At 38.4% G+C, this 20,994-nt stretch overlaps 1 protein-coding gene across 3 annotated transcripts in view; it reads right to left on the reverse strand.

Moving 5' to 3' along the window:
• Positions 1-906: 906 nt before the first annotated feature.
• The window catches only part of ACSM3 (acyl-CoA synthetase medium chain family member 3), a 37,285-nt gene continuing 17,197 nt past the window's right edge, over positions 907-20,994 (reverse strand). For 2 of the 3 annotated variants that reach the window (XM_041747515.1, XM_041747516.1), the window contains 13 exons: positions 19,887-20,154; positions 19,191-19,401; positions 14,583-14,790; positions 12,281-12,424; positions 12,008-12,164; positions 11,656-11,735; positions 10,069-10,192; positions 8,452-8,532; positions 6,046-6,147; positions 4,750-4,877; positions 4,540-4,639; positions 1,521-1,640; positions 907-1,134 (listed from right to left, as the gene is read on the reverse strand). In XM_041747515.1, the coding sequence (XP_041603449.1) occupies positions 1,048-1,134; positions 1,521-1,640; positions 4,540-4,639; positions 4,750-4,877; positions 6,046-6,147; positions 8,452-8,532; positions 10,069-10,192; positions 11,656-11,735; positions 12,008-12,164; positions 12,281-12,424; positions 14,583-14,790; positions 19,191-19,401; positions 19,887-20,087 (1,743 nt within the window). In that variant the 5' untranslated portion in view covers positions 20,088-20,154 and the 3' untranslated portion in view covers positions 907-1,047. The remainder of the gene's footprint in view (positions 1,135-1,520; positions 1,641-4,539; positions 4,640-4,749; positions 4,878-6,045; positions 6,148-8,451; positions 8,533-10,068; positions 10,193-11,655; positions 11,736-12,007; positions 12,165-12,280; positions 12,425-14,582; positions 14,791-19,190; positions 19,402-19,886; positions 20,155-20,994) is intronic. The other variant, XM_041747517.1, reaches the window with a different exon arrangement.

The following is a 20,994-nucleotide window of genomic DNA, read 5'->3' on the forward strand; positions in this document are numbered from 1 at the left end:
GGGCCAAAGGCAGGCGCTAAACCATTGAGCCACCCAGGGATCCTCCACTGTTTTATTATTATGTCATATATTAACACTTGCCAAATTTATCATACTGTTTTGAAGAACCACAATTTATTTTTTTAAAGATTTTATTTATTTGAGAGAGAGAGAGAGACAGAGCATGAGCAGGGGGGAGGAGACAGAGGGAGAAGGAGAAGCAGACTCCCCACTGAGCAGGGAGTCTGACTTGAGAACTTGATCCCAGGACCCTGAGACCATGACTCCAGCTGAAGGTAGACACTTAACCAACTGAGCCACCCAGCCGCCCCAAAGAACCACAAATTAAATGTCTTTACACTGCACTTATTAGATTAGATATAAGCAACGGTAGTATATGATGTCCTTCTTTTATACTTAGACCTTGGAATAAATTTGAAATATTTTAAGATATTTCAATAAAAATATGACTAATAAAAATCGCTAGCCTATTTTCAGGTAGATACTTATACTTTAAGAATTATGATAATCTTCTAACCAATATTTTTGTTGTTCTAATAATAAGTTGTTTAGTTATATTTCAAAACTTGAAGAATTGTTCTGATTTGTATATTAACATCAGAAATATTATTTAACTAGAATTTGAAAACCAATAGGTTGGCAATTTGGTTCAGATACTATGTGTCTAAAAATTTCTCAGCAATTGATGGTATTCTTTTCATATCAAAATCATGAGAACATTGACACTAATACAGAGGAATTTACTGAATATTTTATTTCAAAATTTACCCTCTGATGTTATAACCATAAGATATTTTATTTTTTTTAAAGATTTGACTTTTTAACTAATCTCTACACTGAATGTGGGGCTAAGCTTACAACCCTGAGATCGATTCACATGCTCTACTGACTGAGCCAGTCAGGTGCCCCAATCATAAGATATTTTATTTTTTTATGAGATATTTTAAATCAACAATTTATAAGTATATTATCACATTTTAATCACCTCTCCATAACATTGTGGTTTGTCTTTGTTTTATAGATACTGTGATAAATAATAGAATGGATTTAAATTGTTTCCCATTCTTTCTTCCTCAGTTCATTTCTCTTTATCTTCCCACTGATAGTCTTTGGCAGCTCTTGAATAAATTCTACCTGTTGGTATCAAGGGGAAAAAATTAGCCCAGAAGTTTTCATCTTTAGACCAAGTCAGTAATATAGCAGTTTTATTATCTCTAAATGAAAGAATTAGGACACCCATCTGGGTGGGGTTTGGTAACAACCTCGCAGGGAGAGGGGTATTGTTGAGATTTTGCTTGATACTTAGTATTTATTAGAAATCCAGTAAGCCAAATGACCCAGCAAATTATGTCAAGAGTTTCATTTTAATCTCAAAGATTCTGATTGTTATCCACGTCATTAGTTCATTTAGCATATTTGGTGTAGCGTGTTTGAGGAGAATGTTCATTAAAATAAAAATAATAAACAGCTGAAATTTTTCAGAACAGTAAGCAGATTGTCATCATAATTAGAATACCTACCTTTCTGGGATATTTGTAAGGTGCTGTAGTTTTTTTTACATGCTCCTGAATCTCCTTTTTCAGTTGTTCTTGGTCACATGACTTATAATCAGGGGTCAAAACAATAAAAGCCTTTACTACCTAAAAAATATTTGAAACACCAGGAGGATGAGTTGTGTATTTTTATGTTTTAGTGTGTCTTGATTACTTTCTCTAACCAGGAATCTTAAGCGCTTGATAGGATGGGCCAGAAGTTTTCATAGGGTTTGATTCTAGCTCTGTTCTCTTAAGCCAGGCAGTTGAGTTCCATACTTACTATTCTGTAGTACAAGACAGTTTCTGGGACCCCTGCTTTGTTAATGATCTTAATGAACTGGAATTTGCTCATCTAACTACATCTTGAACTCTGCTTTCTGACCTTTTTCTGTTTCTGAGCTGTCTTTGCTTTGACTTCTTGCCTCATCTTTTATCTCCCTCAAGAAAATTTCCTTTTAGAAAAAAAAATCCTTTCAGAAACTCAACAGTGCACTAAGCATAGCCTCTTGGGTAACATCTAAGCCTGATCTAGCCTAGTTTCTAGGCTCAGTGTGGCCCTTATAAAGAGTATTCATACCGCATTTGCTATATTCTTGTTGAACAGACAGTGCATTGAGACTGTCCACTCTTCATTCCAGAGATACTTGTGTTGATAAAAGGCTGTGAAGATTCCAACAGCCACTTTGCTATTACTCTGACAAATTTACCTAACCCTGAGGAAAAAGAATAGAAGGTGGTGGTAACCCTTGCTCTCTAATTGGCAGAAAACAAGGAAGACTTCATCAGTTTATGCTCACAAAGCCTGTTTCCAAAATTCATTCTTCCTTGAAATGTTTTGGAAAGGGACGCCTGGGTGGCTCAGAGGTTGAATGTCTGTCTTCGGCTCAGGGCATGATCCCAGGTTCCGGAATCGAGTCCCACATCCGGCACCCTGCAGGGAGCCTGCTTCTCCCTCTGCCTATGTCTCTGCCTCTTTCTGTGTCTCTTATGAATAAATAAGTAAAATCTTAAAAAAGTTTTGGAAAATCCTGCCCTGCCCAGAGTTTTTGGGCTACCTATATATAATTTTATCCTATTCATTTTTTGATACTTAAAATGTTTTTGTATTTATAACATTTTTTTTGCTTTTGCTCTTTTGCTTTATTAACATTTTTATGAATTAAAAAAATTTAACCTTGATACAAGTGAATCATTCAGAGCCAGATTATTTTAAGAACTAATGTTTATAATTACTGTTTTGCATATTGATGACTTCTACACCTTGGGTAGGGTCTATTATATCTTTACAAAAGTTTTTTTTTTTTTCAAGATTTTTTTATTTTAAAGAGAACCCACACAACAGTAGGGAGAAGGGCAAAGAGAGAGAGAGGGAGAGAATCTCATACTTAACCCTGAGTGTGGAGCTGTACACAGCTCAATCTCATGACCCTGAGATCATGATCTATGCCAAAATCAAGAATCAGATGCTCAATTGACTGAGCCACCCAAGTGCCCCTATAAAAATCTTTGTAAACCATTATAAAAGATAATAAATTAATAAGGAGCACCCTAACATGATTAAGAGCATGAACTCTAATATCAGATGGCCTGGGTTCAAATCACACTTTGTTGTGTAATCTTGGGGAAGTTAGGATACCTCTGTTTCTGTTTTCTTCTCCAAAAAAAGAGGTGGTGAGAACTAAATAGGTTAACATATACAGGTCCTGTGTAGGGCTTACAATACCTGGAATATACTAAGTCATCAGAACTACTAGGTATTAGTTGTAGTAGTGTTAGAAGTACAAATTTTTTTTCTTTTTTTTTTTTTCAAGATTTTATTTATTTGTTCATGAGAGGCACAGAGAGAGAGAGAGGCAGAGACACAGGCAGAGGGAAAAGCAGGCTCCATGTAGTCCTGACATGGGATTTGATCCCAGGTCTCCAGGATCACACCCCAGGCTGAAGGCGGCGCTAAACTGCTGAGCCACTAGGGCTGCCCACAACATTTTTTCTTAACCAAAATCCTTAAGTCAGCTTCAAAGTTTCTCTGAAATTCTGTGCAAAATTTTGCATTTTTATGAGAAGAGACTACAATGGTGGCTATTTAATATGGTAGCCAGTAGCCACACGTTATTATTTAAATTAATTAAAATGAAATAAAAATTTTCTCAGTCACATCAGCCACATCCCAAGTGCTTTATAGCCACGTATATTGTATCAGATGGTGCAGATATAGAACATTTCCATCATTGCCTAAGTCCAATAGTGCCTCATGACCTTCAGATTCCAAAGAGCTTTGTGATCCTACGGGTGTAATTTGGAGTGAAAAGATAAACTTCAATAATCACAGAATCACTTCCCTGTTCTCTTTTATATGGAATTTTGGAGGCCTTGCCTGGCAAAGGGGGCCTGCAGAATAGCATGGAACCTTTAAACCCAAACCACCATCTGATCACCCCCACTAGGATTGAGCTTTCAGGAACACATGTGACTTGACTTGATTTCGGGATCATGAGTTCAAGGCATAAAGTTTTTTTTTTTTTTTAAAAAAAAGAGCTTTTAGGACCCCTGCCTTATTCACAGGTTATTTTCTGAATCTTCTACTTGTCTTCCTACCCAGCCTACTTCTAGTTGCCTCAGTTCCTACCTCTGACCTTCCTGCCACCCCCGATATTTGATGCCGGCCTATCCTCCTCAGCTATACTAGGGATCATGTTGTTTTCCAGAGCTGGGTAATAACTTAATCCTATTTAGCTGACCTCTAGCATCGTATCCTACTATAAGCTGGGGGTTGTTGACATTCATATCATCCCTCTATGGAAAAGATTCAAATTCCTTATATTTATATTTTCAGTCTTATTCCTGGCAGTTCTTTATGATTAGCATATTTACTAATGACCATCTGACTTGCATAGTTAGTGAAACATTTGGGTAATTCTGTTTCAATGAACTGTTGAAAAGTATGTGTTAGACTGCCAACAAATTATAAAGTAGAAATGAATCCTTTCTTTCTTTTTTTTCTTACCTCTCCCCTGATGGGGTCTGGGCTGCTGACAACAGCTGCCTCTGCAACTGCAGGATGTTCAGTGAGGGCACTTTCTACCTCAAATGGTCCAATTCTGTAACTGGAAAATAAGACATATGCCAACAATTTATAAAGGTGAGCAGCAGGTTCATTCCAGAACACCAATGATCAATTAACATGTGCAATTGACATGTGCAGATGAAAAATTACCCAGAGGATAATATGATATCATCTGATCTTGCAACAAACCAGAAATAGCCATCTTCATCCATATAGCCCCGATCCCCAGTAATGTAGAAATTGCCTCGTAGGGTTGAAGCGGTTTTTGTGGGATTATCCTATGAAACAAATTGCATTTTGTTAGTATTACTGTGAATCTGATTCTTCTGTTGAGTTGGATTTTTAAATGTTCAAGGGAAAACAAAGTGGTTTTTTTTTTTTTTTTTTTTTTTTAAGAAGCCTTGGAATGAAGAGGAGCCAGCACGTGGAACAAGGATGAAATTCCAGCATTGAGCTAGCCCAATCTAAGAAAGGTAAACTACAGTTACAAAGATAGTCATGCTGCCATACTGAGCATTTTCTTTTCTTTTTAAAAGATTTTTAAAATTAGAGAGTAGGGGAAGGAGGGGGAGCAGAGGGAGAGGGAAAGAATCTCAAGAAGACTGCATGGAGCACAGAGCCCAATGTAGGGCTCAACCCCATGACCCTGAGATCACAACCCCAGCCAAAACCAAGAGTTGGATGCTAATCCAACCAATCCACCCAGGTGCCTCCCTAAGAATTTTCTTTGATGTATCACTAAACACTGCAGGAGTTCAGAGATCCAAGGAGTGGGCTAATAAGTCTTTAACGTGGCTAATATCTAACACTGGCAGGAAAAGAGAGAGAGGTGAATACTCAGAGTTAAAAGAAAGCATCAGCACCTAATAATTCAAAGAACAAACTGTTTTTGTGTTTTGTTTTTACATAGAAACAGAGAATTGGTTCTATAACTTTGGCAAGATGAGAAAGGAAGTATTGTTACGTTATGTAAAATTCACTGACAAGTAGAACCTGGACCTTTGATTATATCAGTGTAAACTTTGCTATAATTTGTATACTTTGATTAGAGATGAAAATAGGTTTGCAAACAGTGGGGAGCTTGGAAGGCCTCTAGTGAAAGACATTTCTTAATCTCACGGCCCCATTTTCTGTCCCTCTCACTCAAGAAGGGAGACCACTAATCAGATTTCAGGAAAATGATTGGGTACTACTGTATAGTGTAGAGGAGCAGTGTATACAAAAAGGGCTGTCTTTCTAGGGCTACCTTTTCTTACCTTCATGAGCCTTGGGAGAACAAACATTTGGGTGTTTCCTCAATTTCCTATCTGAGGGGTCACTATTTAGGACATCTCTCAAAAAAGTCCAAGCACCTATCCTAGGTGTGTTTTGTGACAGAAAGGGATAGTTACCAAGCACTTTTGAAAAATAAATAGGAAGTAAGAGGTTATTTTAAAAGTCTCTTACTACATAATGAGTAAAAAGGCCAAATGGTCGGTTAGGTAGAACTTGAATGCCAATATCTCCTTCTTGTCCCGGAGGTAGAACATTGCCATTTACATCTAAAATCTAGGATAAAAGAGAACAATTTATTTCAGGGAATTTTTATGCAAAGGTACATGTTAAATTTTTACTTTGTTTTGTATTTTTGCCATTTAACATTACAGACTTCAAAAAAAATTTTAAGTGTACTTTAAATTCCCAAGAGAAATGTGTTTATTTAAATTCTTAGTACAAATATAAACTGCAAGTTAGCAAATTGTGAAGAATAAAAATCGTCTTTAATTCTACCATCTAACATTAATCGCCCTTTTGGTGATATCTTTTGAGACAATATAAACATAGGAAAAAAATAGGATCACTTTATAATACACTTTTATAATCTGCTTTTATCATTTGCAATACGTCTTGACTGTCTTTTACTCTCAAGTAAATATTTCATTACGGGTTTTCAAACTTTGTTTAACTTTGGAACAAATAAAACCTTATTTCAAGAGCCCAATATTAGTAAGCAGGGAAAAGGGAATGTTCTCTGGTTGAGACACTGATGAGTATGCCAGAAGCCTAGCTTTCTTACCCTTTTCCCAGTCCTTCTGGTTCCCTGAAGTACCTAATAGTAGCTAGCATTTCATAAGCACTGACTGCATTCCAAGTAAGAAATACTACAGTTCTAAGTACTTCACTTGCATTGTTTTCCTTAGTTCTTACAACAGTCTTATTTGGTTAGCATTATTACAGCACTCTCCCTAGGTACCAGGGGAGAGATGAATGATGATAAAGGCCTCTCTTTCAGACCTTTATTATGTGCCAAGTACTTTGGTATGCTTTTTAAAGATATTATCTCATTTAATCCTCACAAAAAACCTATGGTATAAGTTCTATTATTAGAGCAACCAGCCATCATGGTTTACCCAGGACTGAGGCAGGAGAGTGTCCCTGAGATGTATGACTTTTCATGCTAAAACCAAGTTAAGTCCCAGGCAAACTGGGACAAGTTGGTCACCCTTGTCCCTATTTTACAAATCAGGAAACTGAGACTCTCTAGAGTCTCTCTAGAGACACTCAGCCAAAGACACTCAGTTTATGAAGCTCAAAGCCAGACCTGAACCACTAGGCAAGCCTATCTTTAGACAAGGTTCTCATAAAGCAAGGGAAAGAACCCACATCTGGTTTATTATATAAACTGAATCAGCAATCCATTTCAAACTTCCTCTCTGATCATAAGAAGTGGGATCCTTGTTTAAAATACAGATTTCAGGGTCCTACCTAGAAGGGGCCTGATAAGTATTTTTTAACAAGTGTCCATGTAATCCTTATGATCAGAAAAGCTTGGGAAACATTGATTTAATCTATAACTTACCCTCATTTAGGTTTGGTGCTGAGTGCCTCATTCTGTAAATTCATCCATTTTGTGTTTTTGATACTATGCTATGGTTTTCTCTTATGTATTAGTGTCAGTTCCTTTGGCTATACCTAGCTTTGGGTCTGCTGATCTGAGAACCATTCTAACCCTGTACAAAGTGTGTAGATGGGATAATAGGATGCTCCTTAGGGACAAGGTGGTAATAATGGCCATGGTTACAGAGAGCCAGGAAATGTCCAGGCAGGCCTGGGAAAGGAGAAAGATACTTCAGCTACTATAAACTGTAGCTTCCTTTGGCCTACTTGAACCCCTTAGAAGGTCTTGACCTCTCTTATCAGAAAGGCAGTATAGTGCTGTGGTTAAGAGTACAGATATTGGAACCAGATTGTTTGGGATTGAATCCCAGCACTAGTAGCTACTAGCTATGTGACCTCTGATGAATTCCTTCCCTCTCTGTGCCTATCTATAAAATGGTTCTTTTTTATTTTTTATTAATGTACAGTTGAAATGCAATGTTACATTAGTTTCAGGTGTACAACATAGTGATTCAACAAGTTTATATATTTTTCTACACTCACCACAAATATAGCTACCTTTTGTCACCATACAATACTATTATATAACCATTGACCATTGACTCAATTCCCTATGTTGTGTCTTTTATCTTTGTAACTTACTCATTCTATAACTGGGAGCCTGTACCTCCTACTTCCCCTTCAGCCATTCTAGAATGGTTCTTATGTTGGTATGTCTCTCATAGGTTCTTTCAGGGAATCAAATGGATTAATATTTATAAAATGCCTAGAACTGCTTGGCACAAGAAACTGCTTTGCAAGAAAAAAAGTGGAGACCACTAATGTCTCTAATCTACTTCCATTACATGGAAATTAAGATATCATATAAGTAACATGAAATCATCACCAAAACTAGGAGTGTTGGGGAGGGTAGAGTGCTGTTAAGTGGTAAACCGATTGGGTCCTTAAACATTCTCCTGGAAGGGGTGTACAAACCTTAACATCAAAAGCAGGAGACGGCTTTCCCATTGAGCCAGGCTTAATTTTCATTCCCTTAAAATTTCCACAGATCAGCACCTAGTTCAGAAGGAGAAAGAGGAAAAAAAAAAAAGAGAGAGAGAGAGAAAGAGAGAAAACAGAAGGAGAAAGAGTCAAGTAATGTTATAAGAAACTTAAAATTCATTTATTCATCCACCAATGCATTCATTCAACAAATATTTATTGAGAACTCATGATGACCAAGGCTCAAAATAAAATAAATTTTCTGCTCTTGTGGAGTGTAAAGATAGATGCTAATCAAATACTTAAAGTTATAACACTTAATAAATTGATAATTACTAAAATATTCATATTTATGAAAACATTTGTACCTATATTAGCATGATACTTGTTATGTTGTTTCTATTTAATACATCTGTCAATTTTATTTTTGATATTTTAATTTTTGACCAGGTACTACATTCTTATGGTTTAAAAATAGAAGCATTATAGGGATCCCTGGGTGGCGCAGCGGTTTGGCGCCTGCCTTTGGCCCAGGGCGCGATCCTGGAGACCCGGGATCGAATCCCACGTCGGGCTCCCGGTGCATGGAGCCTGCTTCTCCCTCTGCCTATGTCTCTGCCTCTCTCTCTATCTCTCTGTGACTATCATAAATAAATAAAAATTTAAAAAAAAATAAAAATAGAAGCATTATAAAAAGACACGCTATGAAAAATTCCTTTCAGCTTTTCCTTTATCTGCTCCATTGTATGCCTCCTCTTCCTTACACTTTTATTAGTAGTTTATTCATTTCCCCTAGGATTTCTTCTTATTCTTACTTCTATGAGCTCCTTAAATAACCCTTTTTTAAGAGTATATTTGCCAAGGAGTCATCTAGTGAACTCTTAATATTTCAAGTAACAAGGAACTCAGCATTCTCCATTTTTGAGGCAGCCCTAAGAGAGTTATAGGGGAATCTTTCTGTAGATCTAGGATTCTTTCACTTAAAATATATTTTAATGCTCTCACTTTGATCAGCTCTATAGTGGTTTTTCTCAATGAATGCGTGAACAACTGTGTCTGTTACAGAACTTTTTTGCAACTAGCTTCCCTCCCAACTTTTTTTTTCTGATTTTATTTATTTATTCATGAGAGAGAGGCAGAGATAGAGGCAGAGGGAGAAGCAGGCTCCCTGCGTGGGACTTGATCCTGAGATTGAGGGATCACGTCCTGAGCCAAAGGCGGACGCTAAACCACTGAGCCACCTAGGAGTCCCCCAACTTTTTTTTTTTAAGATTTTATTTATTTATTCATGAGAGAGAGAGAGAGAGGCAGAGACACAGGCAGAGGGAGAAGCGGGCTTTCATACAGGGAGCCCGATGTGGGACTCATCCACACCTGTGGGTCTCCAGGATCACGCCCGGAGCCGAAGGCAACACTAAACCGCTGAACCACCCCAGGCTGTCCCCCCAACTTTTTTTTAACTATTCTAACCACTCATCTACCTCCTATCCCTCAATCATAAGCATATAATAAACACTTATTTTAAAAATTATTTACCAATTATTTATATTTATTTACAGGTTTTATTCATCCAACTAAGTCCAGCCCTGTCTTTTCAATGAGATCCTATACCGTTTCAGTCTGTCCGTATCCTTCGTAGATATCCAGACCTGTCCTTTTTCTCCATTGTTCAGTAACTTCAGGATTGATTGGTTCACCCGCACTCACACAGTGCTTTAAGCTTTTGAACTTATAGCTTCTCACAAAATAGAAAAATTAAATTTAGGAGAAAAAATGGAGAGAAATGAAAATTAGAATTATTTCTAATGAAATTCAATATAAGGTACGTTTTTGTTCCTTCCTCCTTTCCTCCCCTCTCCAATACAGAATAAACAAACCATTCTAACATCATAAAATGACTCCCAAGACATCCATTTTTTCCCACTTTTTTTGGGGGGGGAGTGTGTGATCTGTTGAAAAAAAAAAAAAGCCATGTCATCTTCAGGGAAGGTTTTGCATGATAACATTTTAAACCAGTGATTAAAAATTTACCAATTGTGTGGTTAAATTGTAGAATATTATGCAGTGGAATACTGTAGAGCTGTTAAAAAATAAAAATAAAAAAATAAGTAAGCTCCTAGACAGTGCTTTCCAATAGAAACTTTTGCCACAATCAAAGTGTTCTTTATCTGCACTATCCACTGCAGTATTATCTAGCCCTATGTGGCTATTGAGCCATATTGAAACATGGCTAGTGCAACTTTGGAACTGAATTTTTAATTAAAATTAAATTTAAATAACTATATATGGCAAGTGGTTACCATATTGGATAGAACTGGATAGCACACAGTTCCAGGATGTATTGTTAGGCAAATAAGAGGAAAGTACAGGACTGTGAACATATTATGTTTCTATTTATGTTTATAAAAGAGAGGGTGAGAACACTGGCATATTGGTTTGTTTGCACAGATTTCAGGGAGGATAATGGAGACCAAGGACGGGGTTTAGAGAAAGACCTTTTACTCTACATTCTTTTTTTTTTTTTTTTTAAAGATTTTTATTTATTCATAGAAACACAGAGAGAGAATGAGAGGCAGAGACAGAGGCAGAGGGAGAAGCAGGCTCCATTCAGGGAGCCCGACATGGGACTTGATCCCAGGTCTCCAGGATCATGCCCTGGGCTGCAGGCGGCGCTAAACCGCTGCGCCACTGGGGCTGCCCTCACTCTACATTCTTATGTACCTATTGAATTTTATGTCATATGAAATATTTCCTATTCAAAAAGTTTTAACAATTTTAACAGTTTAAAAATATTTACCAATGCACCCTTTTAAATAGAATCAGTAATAGAGCAAAAGACATTCACCCCTTTTCCTATTTGCTGGGGTAGGGCTCCAAAAAGGGGTCATTTCTCTACTTTCTCAGCTCAGGTAACATTTGTCATCCAAAAGATTAAACACTTTTTTATCCATAACTACTGGGCTCAGGGGTATACCCATGGCTGAGCCCTCCCTTTCCTTTCCTCGCTTGGGAGTGCCTGCCCTGGATGTACCAATGGTGACTTAACAAAAAGCACAAAGGAGAAGGGGGAGAAGAGATTGCTAAATTCCCTACCTACTAGCGTGGAACGATGTTTTTAGGCAGAAAGATGCTTTATCTTATGGCTTCCTCTCCCTCTCTCCTACTCCCACTAAGTGACTGTTTACCACCCTTTCTTACCTGGTCATATCACTCTGTATGAGCATTCGGTATGCAGTCGGTGCTGAACAAAAGACTGTGATGGGAAACTTGGAAAGTGTCTGCAATGTAGAAGTAAACTCTTAGTCCTATTACAACTTTAATGAGTCCCCACATGTTTATGGCAGGCACAGCACAACCTCAACATTGCTTATTCTAATGTAAATGTCACACCTTTCCTCTGCATATCCTTTCAGGATAATTGACCTTCCAGTTGTGAAATATCTTAAGCCATGTGGTCTACTCTGATTTCTGCTAGTTACTTTTATTCATCAGTCCTGTTAGGGACGTGGCTAAAGCATTCCTAAATGGTGACCTCTTGTGCTCTCCTTACTTGGAAGATGGAAGTTGGCTCAAAACGTGGCAAGTAATGTGCAAATACACATGCTCCCTGGATCCATGGAGAAAAGACACTACTCCAAGCAGACTTTGCCCAACCTGTGTCTGAGGTATTCCACATCACATCTGAAGGTGTCAAATCCAGCCAGAACCTGGGAAAAGAAAGAATAGTCCTGATTTAACTAAGGAGAACAAATTTTAAAAAACCAATAAATGCATCATCACCTTGGTAATTTTGACACATGAAGCTGGAGCTGTGTGAAAGTACCTTCCATTTACAGATAATCCTAAACCAAAACTGCTATGGCTGTGACCAGTCATTTTAGGAGATCCGCTTGTTCCACTGGTGAAGTAAATGGCCATCATCTCATCGTGTTTTGTATTCACACAGGTGTGGTTGTCACTGGCGTGTCTACAAAGGAAGAACTACAATGATTCTGCACATTGCACATGGCATCATAAACTATTACCACAGAAAAGAATTCAAGAAACCATCTACTCGGATCTCTTCACCTCATGGATCAGGCCCCCATGACTTAGGTTGAATTCCAAGGTAAAAGTCATCTTATTTTTTTTTCCTTTTTTTTTTTTTTAAGATTTATTTACTTATTTATTCATGATAGATGTAGAGAGAGAAAGAGAGAGGCAGAGACACAGGAGGACGGAGTAGCAGGCTCCATGCAGGGAGCCCGACGCGGGACTCGATCCCGGGACTCCAGGATCGCACCCTGGGCCAAAGGCAGGTGCCAAACCGCTGAGCCACCCAGGGATCCCCTAAAAGTCATCTTCTTACGTGCTTTCTGGAATTAAACTAAATTTGTCATCAAAGTCCATTTATAGAGCTGGCTTCATAGATTTTTATTGTATAATAAAGAAAAGCTGAAGCATTTAAAAAATCTTAAGACAATTTATCATACCACCAGCAGAATGAGGGACGTGTGATCTTATTATAATCATGGCTTTGTGAGAACTGTGGATGTTTTCAAATGTGATTTTTTTAAAGAAAGTATGTTAATAGAAGTCATGGGTAATGGTATAAAGCTGGCTGGTAATTCCCACATTGTTCAAGAATCAGCTATAGGAAAGTAAATTCTGCACACCCACTGTCTAAGAAGCATAGAGATTTTTTTTCTGGGAATATTGGGCTGAGAAAGAAACATTAGAATTAGAAACATCCAGGCCACAAGAATTATAGAAAAGCTGTTTTCAATGCCTAACAAAGCTCGACTATTTAGTCTATGATTATATCATTTTCTTTCTTAAAAATAGTACCTATAGCTGCGTACCTATCACTTCTATTGTAGATATGATTGCTTTTGAAACCTAAGGTGGGAATATCCTACCAATCTCTCATCACTAGAGGCAGTAAACATAGCAGTTAGGAGTGTGAGCTCAGATGCCAGACTCCCTGGGCTTGAAACCCAGCTCTGCGAGATCCTAGCATTTGACCTCATTCATCTGTATTACTATAGTACCTGCTCCTTGGGTTATTGAAACATGTGAATGAGTTAATATATGTGAAATGCTTGGAACAGTTTTGGGCACTTAACCAATGCTATATAAATGCTACCCATTGTTGCAGTTATAACATTTCTAATTAGAACAGTACTTGGGTTTTGGTAAGAACTCAATAAATGTTAGCTATTTTAGAGGAGGGAGGAACAAGTCTGTAGTTGCAAACATGTTCCCAAATCCTTGAGTAAAGGTGGGAAGTTCATTCTAGAGAGGGAACTGGTTGCCAACCTAAAGCTAAGTTAGAATCAATACCTGGCAAGAGTGCTAAGCAACCCCTGGAAGCATTCTGAAGCAGGGACTGAACATCAATGTAACTTGGTTTTCTTATTGCATCCATTAACATTAAGTGTTCTTCTTATTTATAACCTGAAGTGTTGCTAACTGCAAGGAGATGATATAGCCTACACAAAAGAATTGATTATGATCAATTTCTCTGGGAGATGATAACAGCTCTGTGGTTGGTGCTGTGAATGCACCTCCCAGATCCTGCTGCAAGAATGAAGCACTTACTCCTCACCAGTGCTGGGAGCCCTATTTAGAGATTCCTTCAGTCTGAAGAGAGCTGCCTTGCTCAAGGTCACCCCTCCTTGTAGGGGGAGCCCATACCCAGTTACTGATCAGTATGAGTATATAAAGGCCAGGACCTTTGCTTTATTTGGGAACAGCTCTGAAGGGCTGTCCAAGCCCCAGAGGTCCCAGTGGATTGGCTGAAGGTTTTGCTGGGAGTGCATGGCAGATGAATTTCTTCTTTTACTCAATCCCATTATCCTTCCACTTCCTTCATAGGTGCTGACCCCAAGACAAATCTTTAATAAACCTCTTACACAACTAATTTCTGTCAAAGAGTCTGCTTCCTTCAAGATCCTAACATACAAAAACCACTCCACATTCCTTGCTGCCTCAGAGCTTTGCAGATTATGAGTGCAGCAATAATCACCAGTTGTTCCCTTTGCCTTGTTTCAGTTTTCATTTTTCTGATCACTTGTGGATTGAATCTTTTCAGTGTTTCCTTTCCTTTGAGGGGAAGCTGTTCTACAGCAGTTATGGCCACTCACTTTATCATCTCCTTGAGGTTCCCCCACCCGTCTTTGGGTTTTTGAGATACAATTAGCTTGGAGTGCAGATTCTCACATTTAGATGCAACAGCATCTACTGCTGAGGCTAAAACTTCATTGGTGATGATGCACTTTGCTTTCGAAGATTGTAGTCTGTAGAGAATGTCTTTCTGGGTCAGCTGAGTAGTTCCTGGAATTAAAACTGTTCCTAAGGGAGTGGAAGAAAAACAATGTACAGAAGGAAGCATTTCCTTTATCATGTTAGTCACAGTAGTATAGATTGCTTATGTGTACTCTTTATGTCTCAAAATGAGTTTACCATTCAGTTTACTACTAGTCTCTTCCTTTCATTATTCTGCTTTTGCCTTTCAAGGGATCTCAATACCTGTGGCCCTTTTGACCTAATATGAAAGTGTGTGTGTGTGTGTTTTTTTTTTTTTAAGATTTTATTTATTAGAGACACAGAAAGAGAGACGCAGGCAGAGGGAGAAGCAGACTCCATGCAGGGAGCCCAACGTGGGACTCGATCCAAGGTCTCCAGGATCACACTCTGGGCTGGAGGCGGTGCTAAACCGCTCAGCCACCAGGGCTGCCCTGAAAGTGTGTTAATGCTGGTTAATTTTCTTCTATCTAAAGACCATTCATAACATTCAGCTTGGATAAAGTTTTTTTTTCCATTGTTTTAAAGAGAATTTTGATTGAGGAGTGATATTGCCCGTATTTATTGGCTAAATGCCAGATGCTATTCTAAGGGTTTTGCATGTTTTAACTTATTTAATCTCTACCAAAAAACCCCAAACACAAAATCTATAAATACCTTGCTAAAGATCACTGGAGTAGAAAGTGGCAGTGCAGGGATTGAACCCTGTAGCCTGACCTTAGAGCTGTACACTTAACTACTTTAGTCCAGCACCTTTTAAAATATAGATGAATGTTTTATGATTTCTTTCCAACGAGAAGGATTGAGGCATTCATCTTTTCTGTGCGTCTACTTTTCCTTGCTGTAAATTATTCTTTAAGTGTAGTATATAATGGTTAAAAGTCTGTCCTGGAGCCAAACAGTCTTATAGCTTGGCCTTGGACAAAACACTTTATCTCCATAAGTTTCAGATTCTGCATCTGTAAAATGGCAATTCTATAAGATTGAGGAGTAAATGAGGTAAAATGTGTAAAGAGTGCAAATAAATATTAGCTATTTATTTCCTCAAAGGATTAATGAACTTTCAAGAATATATCTACATTTGTATCTATATTTATATGTATCCATATCTATATCTCAGGCTCTACCACTCTTAAGTCCATACTCTGGGACACCTGGGTGGGCTCAGTGGTTGAGCATCTGCCTTTGGTTCAGGTCGTGATCCTGGGGTCCTGGGATCAAGCCCCACATCAGGCTCCCCAGAGGGAACCTGCTTCTTTTCTCTCTGCCTATGTCTCTGCCTCTCTCTGTGTGTCTCTCATGAATAAATAAATAAAATCTTAATTAAAAAAAAAAGTCCAGGCCCTAAAGAAAGGGGTGGAAGGTATGCACTTCCCAATGGTTTTTACTCTTCCTAGCATCACATCAGGAAAGGAAGATTGAAGAACACATACTTGGTCATTCCTGGACTCTTGACATTAGCTCATCTTTCCATTTTGGAAAGGACAAGCCCCTCCAGTGGAGGTCTTTAGGAGACAGACAACCAAGACCAAAACACAGAGTTCTTCAGAATATCATTATTTTCTAATAAGGCAATGCAGCAATGTTTATGAGGCTTTACTCCAAGGTTATTCCTTAGAGATGTTCCATCTGGGATAAGTTATTAGCTGACCGTGGACTAATAGTTCTCTCTAATTTAAAGGCACTCTCTAAAAACAAGCGTTTCATGCCTAGTAGAAGCACTTTATTTAAACACGTCACCCTTAGATAATTAATTTGTGCTAATGTATTATTCATATCCTATCTTTATTTTTTTTTAAGATTTTATTTATTTACTCATAAGAGACACAGAGAGAGGGGCAGAGACATAGGCAGTGGGAGAAGCAGGCTCCATGCAGGGAGCCCGATGGGGAATCGATCCCAGGACTCCAGGATCACACCCTGGGCCGAAGGCAGACACTCAACTGCTGAGCCACCCAGGCGTCCCTCGTATCCTATCTTTAAAAGAACCTATTTATTAATAGTGATCAGTCTTATCTATTAAAATTACTTCCTGTCCAAATTAATCATTCTGGGGAGCATTACATAGTTTCTTGCCAGGGAGCAAAATGTTACTTTAAGTTGTGGGGGAAGACTCTCATTACCATGTTTATGATATAAGGTATACAAAATGATGTTACCAATTTATACATTTGCATGAAGGGTCAGAAGACTCTGGCACTAGTAGCCCCCTTTCTCCCTGTTAACAGATCTACATGAAAATACAAAGTTTTTCCAGAAGTTTGTTTGATGGGCAAAAGAAGTAATTTTCATAATTCAATTTGGCAACAGAATTTGAAAGCCTAGTCCATCCACTTGTCCCTCTAGGTGGTAGATAATGCTTATTTTCAGCATTGTTAGTACATTAGATTTACCATTTACTGTCTCCATTTTATTATTCCTTTTTTAAAATTTTTTATTTATTTATGATAGGCACACAGTGAGAGAGAGAGAGAGAGAGAGAGAGAGAGAGGCAGAGACACAGGCAGAGGGAGAAGCAGGCTCCATGCACTGGGAGCCGGACGTGGGATTTGATCCTGGGTCTCCAGGATGGCGCCCTGGGTCAAAGGCAAGCGCCAAACCACTGCACCACCCAGGGATCCCTTATTATTCCTTTTAAGAGACTCTGCCTTCCTTTCTGCAGCCCCAGTAACCATGTTTGTATCAGATGAGCCTCCCTCTGACTACATCTGACTGGCCCAACCCAAGCCATGCCAGTCGGATTCTGCCTCAAGTATTTGATTTAAGAGACTGAGTGGATTGGGACATGCAGAGTTAGGGCCAAGGCATCTGTGTAGCAAACCAAACCACCTGTCAGCCAAAATGAAGAACAAAGAAATCATGTGCTAGCAGAAAGAAGTCAAAGGAACAGATGCTTGAAGAAGAGACAGACAAGAGCCATAGGGCTTCAGAGCAAAAGAATAAGAGAAAGACCAGTTGCTCTGTGTGTACTTTTTTTTTTTTTCTGTAAGATTCTTCAGTAGACATTCCATAATTTTCCTTGCTTATTGAACTAATATGAATGGATTTCTGGTCCTGGCAATCCTACAGTCCTTTACTAAGACAATGAGCTTAAGCAGCCTTAAGCAGCATTCATGAAAACTATCATTTTGTTTAAAAAAAAAAACTGTAAAAGTGGGACCGGCTACTCCAGTGTACAATTTACATGTACATGTGATATGAGAACTTGTAACTCTCAAAGACAAGTAATTATGATGAATTAAGGATGTTTACTTAACATAATGATTTTTATAAGAGTAGGGATATTAATTAACAAATATTTTACCGAGCACTTAGTATATGCCAATAATTGGAGGTACAGACATGACTCTTTCATAGTCATTGGCTTTAAGGAACATACATAGTCCTAGGGGAAAGACAAATTTATGAACAAATAGTATACTCAGACAATATAGTACATGCTAAAATAGAAATGTATACATATTTTCTAGGGGAGGTCAATAAAGAAAGCACCTGAATTGGGACATCAGGGTAGGGTTGCCTGAGAAGTGAGATTAGAGTTGAGACCTGAAAATCTAATAGAAGTTGTCCAGGTGGTTAGGTGTGAGGGAAAGGCTTTCCAAGCACAGGAAACAGTGTACACAAAATCCAGGAAATAAGAAAGATCGTGAACCTTATAGGAAACCATTTGATATAGTTGGAGCGCAGAATATGAAAACAATGAAGGGAAAGGAAGATAACAATGAAGGGAAGATTCCATGTCACATCTAAAGAAGTTCTAATTTTACCTAGTAGGTAATGGAGAGTTATTAAATAATGTCAAGGAGCATGTTGACAGGATAAAACATGTGTTCTAGAAAGAACACTAGCTATGGAGGATGGATGGGATTAGAGTAAGGTGTGGGCACACACAAAATCAGAATTAGGGAGACTTTTGGGCACATCCATTCAGGATATGGTAAATGTGAAGTAAGGCAATGACAATGGAATTGGAGAAGAAGAGGGACTCGAGAGTCATGTGGGAAGTTAAATTTACAAGATGTAGGAACTGATTTGGAAGGAGTAAGCTGCTTGCTTTGGGCACCAGATGAATGGCAGTTAATCATGAGAGAAATAAAGGCATGAAACAAGAACTGGGGTGGGTTCTTTGAGTTTGTGGCTTCACTGAGTTCCAGATGACCACAGGTCTATAGGAGGAGAAGAGTGGTAGGTATGAGGGTACTCAATTGTTAATTGGCATTTGGTTAATAAACCAATTTCATTATGAGAAACTCAACTTATAGTTTAGGTCAAAAGATATGATAGGTTTCCAACACATTTCTAAGGTTCCTGAGAATATTCCTGAGAATAATACTATATTATGTACCTCAAATAATCTACCCAAATAAATGTCTCATGATTACTTAGATGTTTTGGAAAATCTCCCATCCGGCCTAGTTTAAATGTAATCAGACGGCAACACTACTAACCTGTTCGCAGACAGGCTACATTCGCAAGCCACCATTCTGGGATCTTGGGCAGAATCACAATTACTCGATCTCCTCTTTGCAGGGCACAGGCTTCAGTAAGTATATTGGCAAATTTCCTAGACAAAGATCCCAGTTCCTCAAAACTCCATCTCACTTCTTCCCCATTTCCATTTATCCACCAGAAGGCTGGATTGGAAGGTCTCTTTCCAGCCTGAGGAAAGACAAACCAAGGTCCTTATGCAGCTAAATTGTATTTTAACTGACTCAGTGGAGTCTTTTTTCAGATGAAAATTCAAAGGTTATTAGTTAGGATGCACACAGGATATAACTCTGGCATCTTTATTTCTAGCTGTTGGAAGCCATGTCATTTCTCATTTAGCTTGATTGTTTTTCCTTCCAAAAAGTTAGAATTCTTGTATCCCTTTATATTCTCTCCATGCTTTATCTATGCCTCATTCCCTACCATTTCTGACCTGCATACTACTACTACCTTTTGGTTTTTTAAGAAGTTAACCTTTACAGAACTGCTAACATGTTGAACCAGATAATTCTTTGCTATGGGGGACGGTCCTGTCTATTAGAGGATATATAGCAGCATCCCTGGCCAAAACTATTTCCAGACATTGCCAAATATCCCCTGGGGGCAAAGTCCCTTCCATCTGAGAAACTATAGTTGGACTGGCCCTTGTTCCATACCTTTTCCATATTGGTCCATTGGTCCAGGACATCTTTAGCAAAGTTGAAATACTCTGGAATCTCCAGTTTGAATTCCTGTTTCATGGATTCATAGTTGGTAAAGTTCTGAGGGGGCACTGTCCTATAATCTTTATGCAGTACTCTCACAGAACCAGGGATTGCCAGGTGCCGAAAACACTTGGCACGAAATAATGTCTGCATGGTAACGAGCTAACATAAGTCTTGCTGGATGAGCTTGCACTCAGGATTTCCACAGAATCCAGTCCATCTAAAAGATAAGCAAAAGGACATGTATTTGTCTCTATCCCAAAGGTAGCCATACCCCAAAGTAGTGTAGTTTTATTATTATTTATTATCATCATACGAGTGCCATTCTCTGAGCACTCCATATGTTTCAAACACTGTACTTAGTGCTTTACTTACATATGAATTATCACTAAATCTTCAGAGCAACTCTGTGAAATGGATATTATCATCTCTGTTTACAGGCAGAAAAAAATGACTAATAAGAGGCTGTCTTAGTGAACTCTGGTCACAATAACAAAATACCAAAGACAGGATAGCTTAAACAACATTTATTTCTCACAGTTCCAGAGGCTAGAAAGTCCAAGATCAAGTGCTAACCAGTTCAGTTTTCCAGTATGGGCTCTGTTCTTGACTTATAGATGACCATCTTCTCTTTGCATCCTTATATGGTAGATAGAGTGAGAGCTCTGGTTTTTCTTCCTCTTCAATTATGATACTAATCCCATCATTGGGGCCTCACCTTTATGACCTCATCGAAACCTAATTACCTCCCAAAGACCCCGCCTCCAAATACCATCACATTTTGTGGGTTAGGGTTTCACCATATGAATTTGTAGGGAGACACAAATATTCAGTACAAGACAAAGGCATTGTTTGGATTTGAATGTAGAACTATCTGGTCCCAACTCATTCTCCTGACTATGTACTACATCTTATTTTTTTCCATATGCATTTCTTTTTTTTTTTTAAGATTAAAAAAAAAACTTATTTATTCATGAGAGACACACAGAGAGAGAGAGAGAGAGGCACGGAGACACAGGCTCCATGCAAGAAGCCCAATGTGGGACTCGATCCTGGGTCT

This window comes from Vulpes lagopus, chromosome 3 (genome assembly GCF_018345385.1).
Source record: "Vulpes lagopus strain Blue_001 chromosome 3, ASM1834538v1, whole genome shotgun sequence".
Lineage (NCBI taxonomy): Eukaryota > Metazoa > Chordata > Mammalia > Carnivora > Canidae > Vulpes > Vulpes lagopus.